General features: G+C 41.8%; 1 protein-coding gene across 2 annotated transcripts in view; it reads left to right on the top strand.

The window, feature by feature from the left end:
* Nucleotides 1–20,963, top strand: part of LOC308188006 (uncharacterized protein) — a 327,367-nt gene that overhangs the window by 12,657 nt on the left and 293,747 nt on the right. The window contains exons 3-4 of one of the 2 annotated variants that reach the window (XM_080576526.1): nt 1,505–1,691; nt 20,291–20,428. In XM_080576526.1, the coding sequence (XP_080432652.1) occupies nt 20,408–20,428 (21 nt within the window). In that variant the 5' untranslated portion in view covers nt 1,505–1,691; nt 20,291–20,407. Of the gene's footprint in view, nt 1–1,504; nt 1,692–20,213; nt 20,429–20,963 lie in introns of those variants that run through there. The other variant, XM_080576527.1, reaches the window with a different exon arrangement.

Genomic DNA, 20,963 nt, shown 5'->3' with positions numbered 1-20,963 from the left:
GACTTAGTGAATACACAGCTCAGAGGATTTGTAAACAATCTAAGTGATTAATCTTGATGTCTTCTTTTAAGGTTTTTCCTGTTTAAAGTAAATAAAATGAAGAAAAAAAAAAGATCTTGAGGAAACAGACTTCTTATATCTACATTGAATTCAGCCAAGTAATTTCAGATTCTGCACTTCAAATATCTTGACTGAAGCAGAAAGTTTCTTTCTACCTACCTCCTAGGGAGAGGACCAATGGGGAGAGTTAATGATTACCGGAAAGCAAGTTATTGCTTTCTTTCAGCTTTCTTCCCTTCCTATTGCAGTTGCTCAGACTGTGAACTGAGACTTTCTTACACACTTTCATAACAAACAAGAAGTTGAGCAGAAAGAAGTATGCTATGCTTTAATTTGATTGGGGAAATAACTGAAATCATAGTTTAGGAGGAAAAACAAACAACCTTCTCCAGGTCAAGATAGCCTTCTGGCATAGAAAGGCATTGGCCTAATTAGATATATCTAACTGTGCTTTTATACTGGCCAGTGCTTATAAACAATGGCCTATGTCTGACAAAAAGCTGAGGCACACACTAAAAATTTGGCTTTATTTTCGTGATGACTGTAGAAGTAAACTGAAGTTGAAGGGATACAATCTTTTTTCTTGGGATTCAGAGGATCTGGGCCTTTGATTTTCACTCAAATGTTGAAGGGGTATGATTTTTTTTTTCTATGATTTCCAGAATATTAGTATTTTGTTCCTCTGCAGCTCTGAAAGTACTGTATAAAAGTAAATAAGAATAAATAGAGAAGTCTTAGAGATGGGGGTGGGTGGTGGGAAAGCAGGAGCATATAGATAAGGAATCACTTGCACCAGGATCTTATCAAATCAGTAGCAAAGCTGAGAACTAAGCCCAGACATCCTGGTTTTCCATCTGGTTCTTGGTTTGTATTGTACCATGCTGTTTCTGGTAAAACTATTTAACTGGTCTCTGGTTTTGCCAACAGAATACATAGCTGCTTCCCGGGTGGTTGCACTCCTATAAACAACCCGTGAGAGGGAAGTCTTGCCATGAAGAATTTAAGAATGGACAAAAGCATAGGAAGAGAGCTAAGGAATGAATATAGCTTGTGTTTTAGGATTTGGAAATGTTGAGAGTTTTTATATATTTATATATATATATTTATATATTTGGGACTGCAATACACTTCTATTTGCAGCTGGAATTATGGGCTCCATAGAAGTGATATGGGGAACTGTGGGTTGAAACTGAGAACAAAGAACAGCTATAAATAGTCTGTAGACTTTCTTCAAGGTGAACGGGATTTCCTCTTTTTCATTTGCCTGCATTAGTATTGGAATTAGAGATCGTGACAAGTTATCCAGGCCTATTTTTATACAGTTGCAATTATTTAAATATCTCTGATCACCCTTTATTTTAAGAAGTATGCATGTATTTAGAATTTTATGATCCTGCCAAAAAAGTTAATTGCTTAACAGCTAGTTTTGTTGCTGGTCCTATAGATTACACAATCAAACCCAAATTCATCGCTTTGTGCTGTCTGCTTCATCCTACATCAGTTGTGCAAAGTGGTCTTGAGCCTAGTAAATCTCTGAAGAGATTGCTCCTGAAAAGAGAGGGTCCCCAGTGTCATACACCAGACTCTACGCAAATCCCGGCTGAAGAAACAGGTTGACATCGTGGCAGCACGTAAGTAAGCAAGGTGTATGCACCAGAACAGCCAGCTGGCTGCTCTTGGAGAAACCAGGCTGTAATGGGAGCCCTCCCAGTCGTGTGAAAGTATGCAGTGACAAGCTCCACGAGCCCAGCTGAGACTAACATACATATATATCATTGACATACTGAGTGGATAGATGTGGGAAAAAACAGAAACTTAATGAAAAATCAGATGAAAAAGCAGAAAAACTGACCTGTTGATAATTTAGATAAAATCTTTCTCTGTGTTTCATTCACAGAAGTTGTTAGAAAGGAGGGAGGGAGGGAGTGAATTTTGAGAAATACCAAGCTCTGCTCTCTTCTCAACCAGAGGGTGAAATTAGGCCAATTAAATATCCCACAACTTTTCTTTAAACTTAAGCCGTTACTCCAAAGTACTCTGGACTATTTAGAATTTCAGAAAAGAAGTAGGATCAGGTGAGTGTGCCACAAAGTGCAGCCTCCTCAGAGACTTGTCTTCATCTGGGGATATCTTGGGGCACTGCTTTCTGGAGCTGTTTCATGGAGTCATTACTGCACATTGTTTTATTACCACATACCACATGCATCAGTGGAATGTCACACACGTGCTACATCAAGGCTAACAGAAACAGACCTTTATTCTTTCCTTTTATCTGCCATCTGAGACTCCAGAAGAGCTGCTCAGTAGGCATTACTTTATTTTGCAGATAAGGATGTGATCAGTACCATAGTCTGATATCTAACAACAGTCTAGTTACTCTGTGGAATTCCTATTTCTTCAGGAGCTGTTTTTTCTTCAACACATTAGTGATGGGCCCTAAATAACATTAAAAATAGCTATGTCCCATTGCTGCTTCCCAAACCAAGTGTTCCCATGTGCTAGTGGTTTGTCTTTCCTTTCTGTTTGTCCCCACAGGATCTCAATGTACAACCCTCAACAGTTTTTAGGTGTAAGCAACTCTAATGTTTATTTGACTTCCCAAGTTGTTGTGGCGATAGTACAGAAAAAGAGGAACAGTATTTTAACCGTGGTCAAGGGTCTTTCTAGTGCCTCTTGTTTCTCCATCTTTATTTTGGGGACTGTTTTCCTCATCCTTTTGATCATATGAAAGGCTCTGTGTCCCTGCTTTTACCACAGCATGGTTCCCTGGAATTCGTCTATTCCAGTGGATCTGAAGCTCACAAGCCACATTCCTTGTTTTGTCTTCCCCATTCTGACAAAGGCTCTTTAAATATCTTCACACTTCCATGTTGTGGTGCCCATTTCCTTTTTCCTTATGTAAAGAAACTGGTATGTACTCTCCCCTCCCTTCTTGCCTATATTTAATTTCCTGTCTATGTTTATTTCCTCTCTGGGTTATGTCGCTGAGATGAGAACGGTCGAGACTACAGAGACATCAAACATGATTTTTGGTGAAATTATACAAATCACTAAATGCACAGTTTATATACTACCACGTGATGCATAGAAAACCAAGTTCAATGTTCAGTCTTACTTTGCCTTGCCAGCAGAACAGACACAATCCGTCTCTGTGGTGGAATGGAAGACAATGAAAACTTCTGCTTGCATCATGGTGGTGGTTACAGCCTCATTTTCAGCAGGTTTGAGTGGGGTTTTCTTTTTTCTTCTCCCCTGAGCAAATAAATAAGGTGCTTGGAGTTTTATGAACTGAGACATCTTAGTATGCTTGGTGTAATAGAGGAGAAAATACCAAAAAAGGATGCACTGACCTCAGTTCTTACAGCAGCAAAATTTGACATCTACCATTTTCCATTTATTTCTCTCTCCTGCTTCTGAAACATAGGGTTATTTAAAAAATGAACAGAAAGGAAGTCTCCCTTGGAGGCTCCAGTGCCTTTGCTGAGGGCTAGCATAGCTTTGCTAAGAATCAGTAAGCCATGTGAAGCACCAATGCTGTCAGGTGTTAAGTATTTTATGGTGGTTTGCATACAGCATCAGGTCTCCAAACTGCTGTCATAACATGGGAATCTTTCATCCTCTTTTAGAAACTGATATTCCAGCCCACAAGGGAACAGAGACAAAGGTTTCCCCCGTTCCCCAGCTTTCAAAAGCTGAGAGGAAAATAAGAGCACCAGAGTCGTGACTTAAAACTCCTGCAGTTGAGTGTCTGGCAATCCTGAAACAGCTTTACAGCAACAGGACCAAAGTAGACTGCATCTGAGTACAGGGATTTCCCACTCCTGCTTTCTGTAAGAGAACTTCTTGTTGAGGGTTGTGTTAAAGAGCACCTGTACACACTGTGCTTACAAGGATGGGCTCTACCTTGTCTGAAAGGGTCTAGTGAAATGCACGGTGGACTTGCAGGCAGCTGGACAGCTGGGTGGTGTGTCCTGTTTGACTTCTTGTATTACGAACAGGTCGATTTTAATCTCTACTGACTGGAGGATTCTTGAGAGAGGTCTCAGGAAATGAAAAGAGCTGTCAGTCTATTGCAGTTTGCGTAGAAAAGCTGCTGCCATTTATTGTTCTTTTTCCCAGAGAAAACATCTGCTTTCAGAACAGTCCACGACTATTAGAAAATAAGCCACTTCCAGAGCCTGGCTGCTCTGAGAACAGGCAGCAGTTTGAGGAGGGGAAAAGAGTTTACCTGCTGCCTCCTTAATACCATGCTGTCCAACTGACCGAGTCCTCTCTGTCCTTCGAATGGGATGACAGACGTCTGAAAGCCCTCCCTGAGCTCAGCACGATCAAGGTTGCCTGCAAGGGCTTACTTTGGATTGCAGGCTGTTAAACTGAAAATTACTGAGGTCTTCTCTCGTGGCTGAGCACGGAGACCGGCCTCTATTTTGCCCCAGGCAAAAGATATTAAGTCTGTGTGGAAAAGCAACTATAATCTGCTTTTCTGATATTTAGTGGTGATAATGGGCAGGGATAAGGGCTGCACTGTGCTAGACACTGTTAAATTAATCTCTGCCCTGCAGAGCTCCCATTTCGAAAGACAGCAAGACCCCAACAGGTGTTAGGATGGAGCTATAAGTACAGAAAAGATGGCATAAATTTTGCATAAATTAATATCGCAGTGATCTTAATTGGCATGGGAAGCACGGGTTAGAGCAGTGCCAGCAGGCAGCAGTCTGTCGGCATCAAAGCAGCTGTAGGCATCGTTCTGGTTCAGCTGCGGTAGGGTGCAGACATGTCAGCTGCTTTGGCAGCACATAACCACAGGAAGGAGAACAGAGGCTGCTGCTGCCCAGACTCCCTTTTCTCCTCCCTTCCTCCCCGGCTTCCTTCTCTTTCTCTCTTCCTCCTTTTGCAGATGCCATGCGCTGACACTTTTGCCCACTCGGGCAGAAAGGCTTGGGGCACTGAATCGGTCCTCTTACAGATGGAAAATTCCTGTTGGTGTGCAGCTGAGGGCGGTAACAGGGCCAGCTGCTCCATCAGGCAAGAGATTTTGAGGCCACTTCAAGCCTTTTCTACCTGCCTGTTGCACAAGGGCAGCGCTCCACAAAGGCATTTTCCCAGCAGTGTCAGACCCTATAGGGATTCATGCTTTAATGAGCTAAATTATCCCTGCCCTTTAAGTTCACCAAATTGCTGGAAGTGCAGGCAGACTAACTGACTCCTTATGTCTTCTCCACATGCCTGGATTTCAGAGGGACTTTGGTGTGGCTGAGAATTTTCCACTTCTCCAGACATTTCACTCTTCCATTGCTCTTCTACACTTTATTCTGCTTGACTGCAGTCCATGTTTTCCAGGTGTTTGGTGGAGAGGATTTCAAAGGGGACATTTAAATCCTTTCTGCTTAGTTTGAGAGGGGCCTGACAAAGCAATGGGTCAGGTGTCGTTGCAACCTGAAGTCCAGAGGCTGGCATAATTTTCTGGCTATACCAAATTATTTTTGTGGACTGGCTTTCCTGAGGGACTCTAAGGAAATATTTGTTTGCATAGCACTTGAAGCAAGGGATTCTAATTCTGGTACCAAGGCTTTGTGGTAGTTAGCCATAAGAAGGAAAATTTTCCTCCCTCTAAGTGCAGGGGCCGATGTTAGGCAGGCAGATGCTGAGCCATGTAGCCAGACAGAAAAAGAAACTGAGAAAGTGTTATGGCTTGAGTAAGGGATTAAAATAAATAAATAAATTAGATTCCCTAGAAAATGTTCACTAAAGGACTGTCTTCTGCTAAAATCTAGTGTTGGGCAGGATTGTATTTAGGAAAAAGCTGAAGTCACTGAGATGTTGGTGCTTCTCTAGCCTGTTCACTAGAGGCAGGCCAGGGCTGGGTACCGTTCTGATGGGTTTGATGCCTCCTTGTTCCAATGTGCTTTCAAAGAGCTAACACAACAAAAATCCACCTCTCTTTTCTTCAGCAAGGGAGACCCTTTTTTTTTTTTAATAAAAAAAAATTAACTAGAAGTTAAATTTATCAACCTGAAATTAATCTACTTAGAAAGTTCTTAGCCTGCAAGTTTTAATAACCATTTTCTCCCTCTTCTGGCTTCATGGCCTGCATTCCTTTGCTTCTTTCAAACACTTATAAAAAGCTGTTGATGAAGGAAGTGTGAATTGGTTTGAGCCCACTGGTGCAGAAAGTAAAATTTATCCTTTTCGATTTTTCTCCTGCATTGGACAAATGGTGGAAAATTGCTTTTTGCTCATAGCAAAGACGCAGAACAACACCGGTTTAAAAAAAATATCGAAAAAGAAAGTTGTAGGAATGTGTGCTTATTGGAGGGTTTGCAAAGCTGATGGCAATTTTGCTGCTCTAATGTTTTTCCTGATTTTACTTCAAAGCTTTATACTTTTGGACTTGAAGAATACCCTTGCTCAGAAGCAGTTCAACTGAATTGACTTAGATTTGATTAATAATGTAAATGCTGTATGCATATCTATCGATTGGGAATTTTTGTGTCCTCTGATCATCTGTCCTGTGACCATTTTGTGACCTGTGCATGCTTTGTGTAAGACCTATTTATAGGTAGTCCTCCTTCCATTGCGCTTGAAACAGTAGGGAGAAGCAAGAGAGCTGAAACAATCTGAGTAGAAACATCTTGTCAATTTTCTCAGTTGTTTTCAGGGGAAATTTAAATTCCTGGTTCTTATTCAACTGCAACAGCTTTTACAAAATAAATCATCAGATCCTCGTCAAACCCAAGGACTTACCTAGTCTGGGCATACACCTGGATGATTATAAACTTACGCCATCTTATTTCAAGGTAGCAGTTCCCTTAATTTCCTCTTTTGCATTTTGGTGTTTCTTTGAGTCATTAGATATCTACTGCCTACCAGAAGGGGTTGAATCTGCTTGGTGCATTGAACACAAACACAAGTCAGAGAGAACACTCGCAGTGTTTGATACGGTTGGTCCAGCGGGTTTAGTGGAAGATGTGTGCCTGTGTAGAGTCCTGTGAAACCACCAGAGAGGCCTGAGTAGCAGGTGTGTAGAGGACACAGAGCAGAATTAAATCAGATGCTGTGCGGAAGGGTACAAATATAAAAGGCAAGCAGATCAGAGGTTCCTCTGGGGAATAGCCCTGAAGAAAAAGGGGCGCCTACTGTTTAAACTCAGCGAATTCTCGGTTCAATGATATTGTGAAAGGTGGCTGATTGCATTATAGGGTATAGATACAAAGCAATTTCTTCCAGGGCAAAAAGGTTATTTTTCCCACTTTTCAATGTATTGACGAGACTGGATAAAACTTGGTGCAAGTACTTTTTGACTCCATTTTCCGAAAAGAAATGCCAGCTGACATGGAGCTCAGACTAAAAGGAGGTCAGCTAAAAGGATAAGCTTCAAGAATATGACCCATGGAGGACTTAGTCCTCACAGTTCTCTAGGCTTTCATGAGTAAAAAAAGAAAAGATTGACATCAATAAGAGATGAAGAAAGAGGAAAACCATGTATGTTACTAATTGGCATGCATGTTGTCAGCTTCAATATAGAAACAATAGGAAGAATTGGTGGAGTCCTTTCAGGGTAGAGGTGAGGCTATGCTTTTAGGTGAAAAGTGTTTGTTTTGCCATATGTATGAAGATATAAAACACCTAGCCTGGATATAGTGAAAACACCATTTCTTAGGTGCATCAATTAGACGTGTTTGGAAAATAAAGCATGCACTTTCAGTTTGATCCCTTTAAACTTAAATACTGCTATAAAAGCATAGTAGTGGAGAGAAGAGGTACATTGGAAAAGGTGAGTCATCCATAATAATTTTAAAATTATTAAATTTTAAATTTTAAATTTTAAAATTATTAAAAACTACAGGCTGGGAGATGAGTGGTTGGAAAGCTGCCTGGCGGAGAAGGACCTGGGAGTACTGGTTGATAGGCAGCTGAATATGAGCCAGCAGTGTGCTCAGGTGGCCAAGAAGGCCAACAGCATCCTGGCCTGTATAAGAAGCAGTGTGGCCAGCAGGTCTAGGGAAGTGATTGTCCCCCTGTACTCGGCTCTGGTGAGGCCGCACCTCGAGTACTGTGTTCAGTTTTGGGCCCCTCGCTACAAGAAGGACATGGACGTGCTCGAGAGAGTCCAGAGAAGGGCAACGAAGCTGGTGAGGGGTCTGGAGAACAAGTCTTATGAGGAGCGGCTGAGGGAGCTGCGATTGTTCAGCCTGAAGAAGAGGAGGCTCAGGGGTGACCTCATCGCTCTCTATAGGTACCTTAAAGGAGGCTGTAGAGAGGTGGGGGTTGGTCTATTCTCCCACGTGCCTGGTGACAGGACAAAGAGGAATGGACTAAAGTTGTGCCAGGGGAGGTTTAGGTTGGATGTTAGGAAGAACTTCTTTACCGAAAGGGCTGTTAGGCATTGGAATGGGCTGCCCAGGGAGGTGGTGGAGTCACCATCCCTGGAGGTCTTTAAGAGACGTTTAGATGTAGCCCTTAGTGATATGGTTTAGTGTAGGACTTGTTAGTGTTAGGGCTGAGGTTGGACTAGATGATCTTGGAGGTCTCTTCCAACCTAGACGATTCTGTGATTCTGTGATTCTGTAAAAGAATTCTAAGAAATAAACAAGAACTGGGTCTAATATATTTCTTTGTTCTGAGGAAAAATAAACTTATTTAGTTTTCACTACCATTTTCACCTTTGCATGAACTATTACACCACCCAAAATTCATTAGAAGCTACAGTAGCATTCTCTTGGGGCTCCGACAGCTGTCTTAGGAAAAAAAAAGGATGTAACCATATTACTTTATGACTCCCTCTTGTGTGACCCCCCTCTGTGAAATCAAAGTAAAGCTGTATGTTTATATGTGCATACTAAATATGAGTAGGTGTCTGATGCAGACTTGTGGATCTTTTTCTGCCCAGCTGTGAGCATGAGAAGAGGAACAGTGCTATGGGCAGATTTTACATGCAAATCTCAGTTCCACAACTCAGTCCATGTCTGTTACAGCTGACCTCTACTTTTTAGGAAGCTCTGGACTGAAACCAGAGATGGAAATGAACTGAACACTCACATCTAAAAACTCAAAGGTCCGCACTTTGCCCTGCATTTTACTCCGTGAATTTTGTGGTCTTGAAGGGTTGTTGGATCTGTATTTATAAAAGGCAGAACTTTTTTGGGGAATGTTCAGGATCAGAACTATTCTCCTGACCAAAATTAGCTGAAGTTATCAGTGTCTGATTTTCTTTCATGGAAAGAGAGACTGGCTATGCATTTAAAACTGCTGTCCATATTCATCATCTCTATTCTAATGGGGTAATTGAGTAGCAGGCATATTGGAAGCTGATCTTTAATGACCAGTTGATAAAGTTCACCATGCATCTCTACAGCATAAGGATGCAAAACCCCTGCGCATTGCCTTGGAAGGCAGGAGCTCAGTCTGGTGGAGCACAGAGCCTTGGAAAGTTATACTGCACTGTTCAGAATGAAGGCAAATGGAGTGTACGTGGTCTGTGAGTGTAATTGGGAGTGTTTGAGTATCATTATTTGTAAGATCTCACCTAGGTAATATGTCCATCCCCAAACTCCTGAGAGATTTTACAGTACCATCCTTTGTATCTCCTTGTGGCTGCTGTAAGCAGCATTGTCACCTAGAGTTACTTAGTGTAAGAGGCATCTAGAGATGAATTTTTTAAGCCTGTTTTAATGTTATTTTTCAAATCAGCTGGTCTTGTTTCATGTTTTCAAAACACTCAGTATCTGTAGATAATTAACTCACTGTAAAAAGACAGTTGTTATGGAACAGCTGCAAGGCACGTTCCTCCCTCAGGCTAGGTCTTACACGGGGTCTGACAAAGTCACATCAGGCTATCATATAATTTTTTTTTAATGTACTGAATATGTTGCCTCAGGGTCACGTTATTGCTAGGAAGTCTGAGGTGATTTATGTCATGCCTGCACATCTTCCACCCACAGAGGTGCTGTGGACACACTGCGATGCTATGATCAATGATAAGGAGGAGGCGGTCCTCTCATAAGGCAGCATGTCGCTCAGGCTTCCTGCTTTGAGTGATGAATTACAGGGACACAGAAGAACAGAGGCTTCTCTGCACAAAGTTTGTGGAGGTTTTCCCTTCAAAGCCATCTCCTGAAATGTCAAACACTAAAACTTGCCTTAATGACAGGAGCGCGGGCAATTCTCCAGAAGCCTAGAGGTCTCAGACAGTAGGCACAGGTGTTATCTTTGAACGGGAGGTACAAAGAACAAAAACCACAAGGTGGAACAAGTGGAATGGAGCACAGCCTGAAGGAGCTTTGAAAGCATCACTGTCAAGAACAGGACTCTAGGCTCAGTGACTCAGTCCGATGACTTGTGTCTTGCTTATGGGATACAATGTGATCCCAGGGCACTAAGTGTTGCTGACAGGTACTGCCCTGGAGAGCCCTTTCCTTGTGTATTTCAGCTTTAAGATCTGACAACCGCCTGGTTGTCCTGACAAAAACCCTGCTGAATCAGGAAAGCCTTACTGGCCACATAATAAGACTGTTAGTCAAGGACAGGACTGCAGAGAGAAGGGTTTGGATGCCTTGGGAGCAACAGAGAACTTTTATCTAAGCTTGTATTGGAACTCAGTTTGCATGAAGTAATGAGGATGGACGTGAAGCTGAGCTGTCCTGAGTTCACATCCAATCATTAAATTTATCAGAAGCATTATTTCCCTTCCTTCTTATTTTTTAGTTCATCTTTTACTGAAAGTTTTGTTTCCCCTGTACCCCCACCCCCCCAATAAAATAATAATAATAAAAAAGTCCTCAGAGATGGCAGAAGACTAGCTTACTCATTCTCATTTTTCAGTCTTTGGATGGATTGTGAAAGAACAAAACCAGACAATTAGATATTGATAGTATCTTCCTGGAACATCCCGAGGGGTTAACAAACAACTGCTGTGGTCTGATCGGAGATTCCTAATAAATGCAAGGACTTCCTGATAGCTTTCCTTGGAAGGGAGAACATGGGGAGGAAGTGGCTTGTGAATGTCTCGAATCACATTACAGGCCATTAGAAAATAACCTGAAGTAGCCTCTCCTGATTGGTATTTTAAGGGTTTTGTCTCCCTTGACTGTAGCAGGACTCATTCAGTTGGCCAGTTACGACAGGAAGGATATATAGCAGACTTTGGGTAATAAGTGTTTAATGTTAGCATCTGCATTTTCTCAGCATCACTCAGACACTAGATCTGTAAAAGAGATACCAACTCTACAGGGATCTAGAGCCATAATGCCCCAAGAAGTTTGTTTGTTTGTTTGTGTTGTGGCTTTTGTTTGTTTTTCAGTTTTGACGAGCACACACACAACACTCAAAACCCAGAACATCTTTATTGCAAAGTTTTTGCAAGTAAAGAGGGGAAGGAAAATAGCCAGAAAATAATTTTAGCATTGGCAAAACCCAGCAGATAGGTACGTTATTCCTATTATGTTCTTCTGGCAGACTTTCATGATAATCATTCTCAGTGTACAGACGATACCAGGGTCACCGTGTGGCCGTGTTTCTGTGGAGTAATGGTGCCAGTGATGTATTGGCTTCAAACCCGCTTTATTAAATTTCTTCTCCTGAGTCAGATCCTCAGATGGTGAAAATAATTGCATCCTTGGCAGAACATCTGCCCCTTGTTATAATTTTAAAGTTAGAAAATCAAAACTAGTTGGATGCAGCTATGTGTATTCCTTCATATAAATAACCGAGTTGTATTCCCTTCTATTTCCACATCACTCCTTCAGCCAACTGATATGTTGCTTGACAATTTCCAGTCACGCATCCGATGCGTGGATCTGGCAGATGAAGGGCAGAGCTGAAGGTAACGGCAGGTTTCTCATGCACGCTGGTGGCACAGGATGTTGAGTCAGTGAGCAATGGGGCAAGAAGTCAGGCCCAGAGCCCAGGTTACTTCGTCCTCCCTCCCTGCTGCTCCCCTCAGAAGACTGCTTGTTACCAAGGGCCCAGATCCCAGATGGAAACATGTATTGTAGCAGAATCAAACCTTGCAGACAGATTTTCAAATAGGCCAGGGCGCATGACCCAGGCTGTTGTTTAGCTGTGCCTCAGCGTGATCAAAAAGATGAGTGGGAGGGGATGCAGCTAACGTGCTGGGTGACCTTCACTGCGTGGCTTTATGTCTTTGCGTCTCTATTTCCAGTAACATGAAATGAAGGTTACTACATGCATCTCTAAAACTGCTGCTTGAGTTTCTGGATGTGATCCATTACTTAAATGTAGGTAACTCTGAATGTTGCTGACTTTCTGAGATGGTCTGTCAGGTTTACATCATGCATCTAGTCGAAGGAAAAGGAGTTTACCCTGTTCTGATGGAAAGTAAGAAACTCCATTCAAGATTGATAGAACATTTAAATCCTTTACTTTTAGATCTGATTGAACATTTATTTTTAAAGGAGCACTTTAAACAAATGGTCTTTTGCAGTTTTGTGTATAATGGAATACAATGCGTTTATTCGTACCACTGAGAGTGGAAAATAAGTGTAAGATGTATCTCAGCTTTTTCAGTGTAACGTGAGACTCAAAATGACTGGACCAAGGATGATTAAGTCTTTCTTGCCTCTCACCCACTGCCCCCAAATACGTTTTGGTTAAATTGACAGAGTTGTTCTTATGCTTTTAGTCATGTGAAGCATGTCACAAGTGTGGATAGCCCTGTAGGAAGGGCAAAAAACCTGGTCAGTGATACAGTACAAGTACAGCTTCCAAACTCAAGCATCCCATGGTTTATTTCACTTTTCAAGTTCCGTTCACCATTTTGAAAGCAGATAGCAGATTCTGGAAGCCAGCAGAAAAATGGACAGGGCCATGGAGAAGGATTGTAAAAAATGAAGCTCAAGACTGTGAAAGCCCAGATGTCTTGAATAGTTTGATGACTTTGAAAATCATTGGAAATCTGTGCCTTTTTAGGTGTCTGGCTTAGTGGAGCAGGATATATTCAATAACTCTGTGGCACTTCTAGGGTATGGCCTGTGGTATATTTTGAAGATGAAATACTGCCTGCAGTTCCTCCCATCTTTAAGCTTTTGTTTAATTCTGCACGAAGTATCATACACTTGCAGGAACCCTGCTTCTGAGTCTGAACCCTGTTGTACCTTGTGCTGCAGTTTTCAGAAAAACTGTGCCGTCTGTCTAAAAATGCTTGTAATCTAAATAACTATGCTAGGAGGATTTTCATTTTCTGTAATAGTTGACATTTGCACAGAGAAGATAAAAAATGATACTAGATTACAAGTAGTTAGCAAATTCCAACCATTTTTCAGCGAGAGTTTTCCCCTGCTTCATGTAGATAATAAGGGAACATGTGGGGTAGTGAAGGAGCAATGTTTCAAGTTTGTAATGTAGGGTGAGATTTCAGATTTGCAGCATGCTTACAGCACAAGAAATGAGAAATCGAGGATATGATTAGTCCGTGTTATTCTGTTATTTGCTTACTTAGTGCCATCACAGCTTAACTGCTACGGGCTGTGATTTTTGTCAGCTGTTAGACTGAATTTAACTTCATCTGTTTTGGATGAGAGGTCACCCTGGGAAACTTAGAGCAAAGACAGTGATGAGCCCCTCAGCAGGGAATGTTCTCCTCTTCCGGGACTTAGCCAGCTCGGTGACGCTAGTGGCAAAAATGCTGTTTGACACAAGTCGCTGGATCCAGCTTGGCCAATGAGCTGTGTGTGACCTGCAGAGCTCTGACTGCTCAGGCTCAGGAGGGCATCAGGGCTTCTTGCAGCTGTGCCACTGCTATTCCCAAAGGCCTGCGGGCTAGCGGGGAGACAGCACGGGGCAGCCAAATCCCATTTCCCACAGGACTGTTATTGTAGAGATGGGACAACCTGTTTGAGGGGCAGCTTTCACCCCACTTCGGCCTAATAAGGATGCCCATCTGTCTATTTGCTTCCCACCTGCTTGTGTAGGAATTCTGCACCTGCTGCTTACAGCCAGAATCCAGACGCTTCCCAGTTAAACCTTCCCCTGAAGCAGAACCAGAAGGTGATAAAAGGACTTTTGCACATGGGATTTCCCAGTAGGCAAACCTCCCTTAACACTGGCTAGAAGTTCCACCCTAAAACAGTGGCGCTGAATGCTCTTCGTTGAGAAAACACTCTGCCTTTGGAAGCTTTGAGGCCTGAGGCTCCAGTGGAAATGGAGGGGAGGCAAAGCAGCACGGACAGAAGCAGGGTATCCTGTTTTTCAGATAATTAGGGTAGACAAGGAAGCTCTTTGCTAAGTGTGTACCATCGAAATACGTTGAGTGCAGCTGTGTGCTACTCTGATTTTCAGGGTAAATATCAATCCAAAAACACTTTTTGGGGAACTGACCTTATGCCTACGATGAAATGCTGTAGGTAGCAGTAGTTTGTATTTTCCTGCTCTTCCAGTATGTCCTCAGACTTTTGTCAGGGTAAAGCTATTGCTGGCTCTTGTTACCAGGTGTGCTATTTTTCTTAACAAGCTTTGTTCCAGGTCCTTTTTTCAGAGCATGCAGTACAGTTGTCAGGGTTTGTTTTCATCAGGGTTAGACTCACTTGTGTGAAAAAATAGTCTGTGGGGCACTTGTACAAATTTCTCATACTTTTCTAGTGAATATGGCCTGAACTTAGTGTGCATAATTGAAAAGGATCTGAACATAAGCTGAAAAAACAAATAAACAAAAACTTTAGCTATTCCTTCCTAATGTACTGTGGGCATATTCACTATTGCTACAAACTGATTTCAACTCCTGTTCTGGTAAAAGACTCCGTTAAATGCAAGACCTGCACATTCATTTTTTAAAAGAATTAATATTAAACCTTGTCCTGTGCAGTCTGTAGGAGCACTTTTACTTAACAGTGGGTGTTTCCTTGGGCTGTATGGGACTCTTCCAACCTCTGCGTTTTTACCCTCTTCATAACCTTATGCAGAGTCCTGACAGAAATGGATGTCTGAAGCAACAGAAACAAAACAGCCAGGTGATGGAAATAACATACATTGCAGACATGCACTTACCTATGCACGCACTTTCATAAAATATATTTGAGAGGAACAAAATATATTTGAGAGGGTGAAAAAGAAAGCCCTGTTTATTGTCCGTCCATATTCTGTATGAACACACACTAAATCAGAATGACAAAACTATGGACCCAATTTCAAATGTGGCCTCAAAGTTTGACTGTTGGCTGGAGGTCAGCTGCTGGGTTATAAGGTTGCTCAGCTTAGATGATGGATAAAATCCATATACCTACAGAAGAAGGTTGGAAGAAGTTGGAAAAAGGAGAGCTATTTAACTTCCTAAGCAATGAGGACCCAGAAATTTCATTTCCAGCTCTGTCACTGACTCAGCATACATTCGTACTGGAGTCATAAGGTTAATACTGCAGTGAGCGTCAATTCATTTTGAAGGTTTCAACATCTGAAAAATCTTGGTCTTTTTCTTAGAAGAGCTATAAAATTTTAAAATCTGCTGTTGGAGCAAAGGTACCAAAGCACCTGGTGGCTCACTTTTGGAGAGGCCTGCAGTTAGAATACCACTCATTGCCAAGGTTTCCTGGTTTTGAGAATGATGCCTTTGTCTTCTCTGGGTCTGGCTTTCTTCCTGTACAATGCATATATTAATGTCTTACAGTTTACACAGGCACTGTAAAGTGTAATTAGTATATAGGAATGCTTTGTTATCCTTGAATGATGTATTTTTCTAGATAAAATTCAAGGTGTTGTTTACACTGTCAAAAGCTTTGATGAATTAGTGCTTCAGAGAGTGCCCTATTCTCCATTCCCAAGAAGAATCATGTGACTGCTTTTTTCAAGGTAGGTGCATAAGTTATAACTATGCTTAGACCAGGAAAATACCACTGGCCTATCCTCATCATGAAGCAGAAATGCAGTGGAAGTTGGGCATTTAGAGAGCTGCAGAGTGAACAGTATTTCTTTGCTTTGCCCCAACACTGAGTGTAGCTTCAAGTCCCTCTGACACTGGGCCAGTGCCCTGGGCTCCTGTACCCTGCATGCTTTATGGAAGCTAAGCGCTGTCGGTGGGTCATAATCTGTTCTCATTGCCATTTCACAGGGGTTGGTGTCCCAGCTCCAGAGCTGGGGGTGGGGAAAGTAATTAGCTTACCATTGTTTTTCAACTGGGTTCGATGGAATTTCTCCAAGTTGCAGTATCATCAGTGAATGTATTATATAGAAATGTACCGCTAATAAAAACATGATACACCTGTTTAGATTATTATAAAATTAAGGAAAAATAAATCCTGTTCATTTATTTGTAATTTTAAGCATGGTCGTAAGTACCCAGCTGCCTGGCAGTTTGTCACATCAATGGCATAAGCCAGAGCACATGAGCAAAGAGAAAGATGACCAGTCAGACTCTGCCTTAGCGATGCAGCAATGTCACAGGGTTTGACAACTCTCTTACTTTATATCAGCATTTGTAACATCAAAATCAACCTTTCCCTTACAATCTGAACTTTATTTTCTGTGTGATAGCTCCTGTGACTGGAATCTGACTTGTACAAAAGTGGGGTGTTTGTATGAATGTAAACGCAAATACGACCGCGGAAACGGGAGGGACAGAAAGACCAGTGTTATATTTAGCAAATGTTTGTGTCTGTTAAGGTGTTAGTATTCATACGCTATTTTGTTTTATTTTATTGAAGCTGTAGTGGAAAAAGTGGTGTCTTGAGTCATTCTACTGTTTATCGCTGCATCAGATCAAAGGGCACAGAATTAGGTTTGTGTTTTCAAAGAGGAGATTGATGCTGACACACAGCTGTCCCTTCCTTCTCCCGAACACATCGAGACTGCATGTTTTGCAGATTGCTCGCTTGGCCCTGATTAGGATTCTGAAATAAAACTTCTATTGTCTCAAGTGTTTTGGTGTTTGCTCAAAAGAAATCATCAACCTTGGCTGGTTGTTTATTTTTTCTTCTGCAGGAAAGGAGGGGGGCAGGGTACCCATCCATACATCTGTTTGCAATTGTAGCTTTAAAAGTCTAAAAATAAACAAGCTCCACCCAAAAACCATGTTTGCTGGCCCCCTTGAACAAGGGGTAGCTATGTACAATGCTTCAGTATCAGTTTAACTTACTTAAGTAAATTGTATAGATGGGGAAAAAATGGAGTGGTGTGGTTTACTACTTTAAAATAAACATTAAGAAAAAAAAACTTAGTATTTTTAGACATCTGCACAAACACAAATACTTATTTCTAACAAGGCCAGAACATTACTTTTTAATTTTTTTCTTCGTAATCTACATTTTCTTTTGTCTCTTGCTCTGGTCCTTCAGGTGACTGAGGTGGATGTGAGAAACTGCTGAACTACTTGTTTGCTGATATGAAAGGTTAAATAAGGTTATCTCAGAGACAAGGTGTGTGCTCAGGTTTTCTTTTTTCTTTGCACCCAATGCCAAATTAGCTTAGAGCATGACAAAATGGCTGTGGAACAACCTAGTGAGCTCTAGTCTGTGTTTTGCATCAATTCAGGTTTCTACCATGGTGTGTGTGTGGAAATATTGATAGCTAAAGGGGAACATTAGTGCTGTCTTCAGGGCGGACTAGATGTTATGCTATTTGTAGCCTTAAAACTGATGTAGGGTCAACATACACCAAGTGTAGGGAGGCAACATTGCCATTCTGACTTATGGGATGATGGAGCAACTGCAGGGACCTGTAATTGAGGCTGAGGTAGGATATGTGTCTGTGTCCTTTGAATTTCCTGGAATTTAATTCTCTTTCCTCTGGTGTGTTGAGCTATTTGCACAATATAGAAGTCAATATGAAGAGCTGAGGAGGCAGCTGTAACATATGAATAAACACTAGTGTGTGTGTATATTATAAGCAAGTCTGTGCATGGAATAAATACAGAAGTACACATCATACTGGTAATTACATTAGAGAGATATTTGGTGTTAAGATTCCCACAGTATCCATTCCTAGGCATAAAGAGCTCATTTTCTCTTTTTCTCTGGATATGCTCCTTTCCTTGTCTTTTTTTTTCTTTCTCCTTTCCCATCATCTCTTCAGTCCCTTTATAGCCTCCTAGTGTAGGAGAATTCAAGACATGAAAAGCAGGGTTGCCCGAGTGGAAATTTTATAGCATTGTTATCTCTATCTAATTTGGTTTGGGTAGAAAAACTGCTCACAGGGTAGTTCTGCTATCGGGAGTTGATTTGATGTCTGTGGGTGGGGATGTGGTCTCTGTTCAAGTCATGTAGGTTGGGGGTCTCAATTCCTCTGTGTCATGATGATGTTATCATTTGTGGTCTCTTGTCAGGAGCAGAGATACCCCTATCATCTCCAAAGACACAAGCTCATTTAGTTCAAGAAAGCGTTAAGAGGCCCACACAAAGACACGGAGAACTTTAAAGGCTGGATGGGAGGGAAAGCCCATCTGGTGTTACGCACCAAAGGAAATTCTCCGTGGGGAGTCAGTAGGCTGCCTTTACTAACTCCTGAATTTCATTCGTTTCTTTGGAGCTCTCTTATGAGTCTCCCTAAATTAGTTACTCTTTACTGAAATTCCTGGGGATGTTTCAGTCTGTTCTTTCTTAATTTCCTCAAGCAGGCTGGTGGGGTTTCTTGTTTATGTAAATCTTTGTCTCTCCATCCCAGGATGGTTTCTTCCTTCTGTAGCTGCTCAGCTACACATAAGGACGAATGATTACTCAGAACTTCCTGGAAAGCCTCTTTTGTTTATTTTAGACAAAAATATTCAGGAAGTTCCTCAGCTATTCCAGCACAGCTATACTGGCATCGGCCTTTGGATCCTCCAGTTGCATTCACTGATTTTTGGGAGACCAGATAAAATCATTTTTATCTCAGTACTAAACCCAGGGTATATCAGTGTTGTTCCACATGTTTCAAACACTGAGAAATGAGCTCCCACACCTCAAATAATAGAAAAAATATCTCCTCGTTCATCGAGATGGCAAGGTGACAGTCAGGTTTTTCAACCTTCCCCGCTGAGCTTGCCATCTTCAGACTAACATGTTCCAGCTCCAGGCCCAAATTTTACACCTTTGCAGCTCAACTCCTGTTTCCATACACATTCTCTCATTCAGCTGGTGAGGCTGCACCCTGCTTCAGCTACTTTCTACATGGCCACATGCTCAAGCAGCTAAGTATATTAAAGGAGACAAAGGGGGGAGGAAGGGGAGGATACTAAAAAGGGGTGGCATGTGGATTCTTTTTAGTCTCATAACCTATGTTGGTTCATTTCAAAGCACTTGAATCTATGCAATTAGACTGAACATTTCCTGTGGCATTGGGTGCTGCAGCAACCAACTTAACTTCTTTATTTCTTGGTGCTCTATATTGCACTCACAGCCATCTATGGGCAGCAGGGTGCTGGCAGAGTAAGGGAGCAGCAAGAGACCGTCATGTGTAATCTGCGTGTAATGTTTTAATTCTCCAGTAGCCGTCACTTACTGGTATCAGCAGTTCCTTCCTGCTGCTACACCTCTGAGTCCTAGGTGGTGAGACAGCCGTGGGTGGAGGGAGGCCTACAAACCCAGGAGTTCAGCTGTTACCTTAAAAGTGATAACTCTCGATAAACAAGGCCAGCCATTACAACGTGAAAGTGCCACTGACATAGCTGAGGTAGTTTAGAAACTACTAGTACATGAGAGAACGTGTAAGACTTTCTTTAATTAATATAAGTTCTGTTGGCATGTTAGCTTCAGCCACCATCAGTCACATGACACTTTAAAAATTGATTACAAGGACTCTACAGAAGGGTCTGTACTGGCTTGGGTTCCATAAGCTGGTCAAATATTGCTGTTGTAGACTACATCTCTTCACAATCAGCTCTTTAGTTCACAGCCTGTGTCTGAGTTCCCTCTCCAGGAGAAATAAAAAAAAAAAAAAGGCAGATGGGGTGGGAGCTAGATGGTGATGCGGCCTGCACCTGACGGGGAGCTCTGAGCCTCACTTGGCTCATGCATCTGAAGGAGCAGGGTAAACCTCAAAATGGACTCTAATGAATTTCCCTGAAAAACAAACAAACAAACAAACATACAAACATACCGTGAACCAACTCTGAACTACTTGTGCTATAGGAGACATGTATTTTAAGCCAGGTAATTCTCATTATCAAGCACCATTTGGTGGGGCCTAACCCAGCTGTTTCAGGGCTGAATTGATTTCCAAATTAGTAGGACATTTTATGGCTGCTCTTTTGCAATTTCTCACCCTTTCTTTCAGTAGACCATTGATTTGTTTGATTTTTATTCCTCAACAGAAACAGGAATGCTGACAGAAGATGAGGCAAGGAACAATAGCTTTGTGTTCGGTTCAGGAAGAGTGAGAGTTTTTTTCTGTTTATCCTCCTGGCAAGTCAAGAAGGCCTGCATTGCAAATGGATGGGACTAGACAGAGGGTAAGTGCAATTTATTATTCCCATTGTTCTGTTTTATCAGAAAACTGGGAAACTTGGTTTTGAGAGTGGTCGTTGCAAATTTCAGCTACGTTTTTTCCTTTTGAAAGCATATCTTGGAAACATATTCTGGAGGGTCGCAAAATACTGAGTTGTATTGAAACAGCAGTTTACTGCCTCTGACAAAGTATTAGTCAAGGATGAAATGACAAGAGCTTATAGCACTAAGTGTACCCTGCTTTTTAGTGCTCGAAGGTCATTGAAACTGGGTCATAACTGGAGTTCATGTCGAGCTTTTCTGGCTCACAGTGAGTGAAAGCAAATTCAAGCTCTACCTGGCAGGCGTGCTTAACATCGAACCTGTAGGTTTTAGATTATAGGTGCTGTTTCAATAAAATAATCCTGAATGATTATTGCAGCCAATAAGCTAAAATTTGTACATCTCCTCTGTATTTACAAAACATTGCCAAATTACAGTAATTTGTAGCTATTTCAAAACTGGCACCAAGCCCCACAAATATGTTCGCAAAAACTTATG

Source organism: Anser brachyrhynchus (genome assembly GCF_964034855.1).
Source record: "Anser brachyrhynchus genome assembly, chromosome: 1".
Taxonomy (NCBI): domain Eukaryota; kingdom Metazoa; phylum Chordata; class Aves; order Anseriformes; family Anatidae; genus Anser; species Anser brachyrhynchus.
Note: the sequence above shows the minus strand (reverse complement) of the source record. Positions and strands in the feature narration are given on the sequence as shown.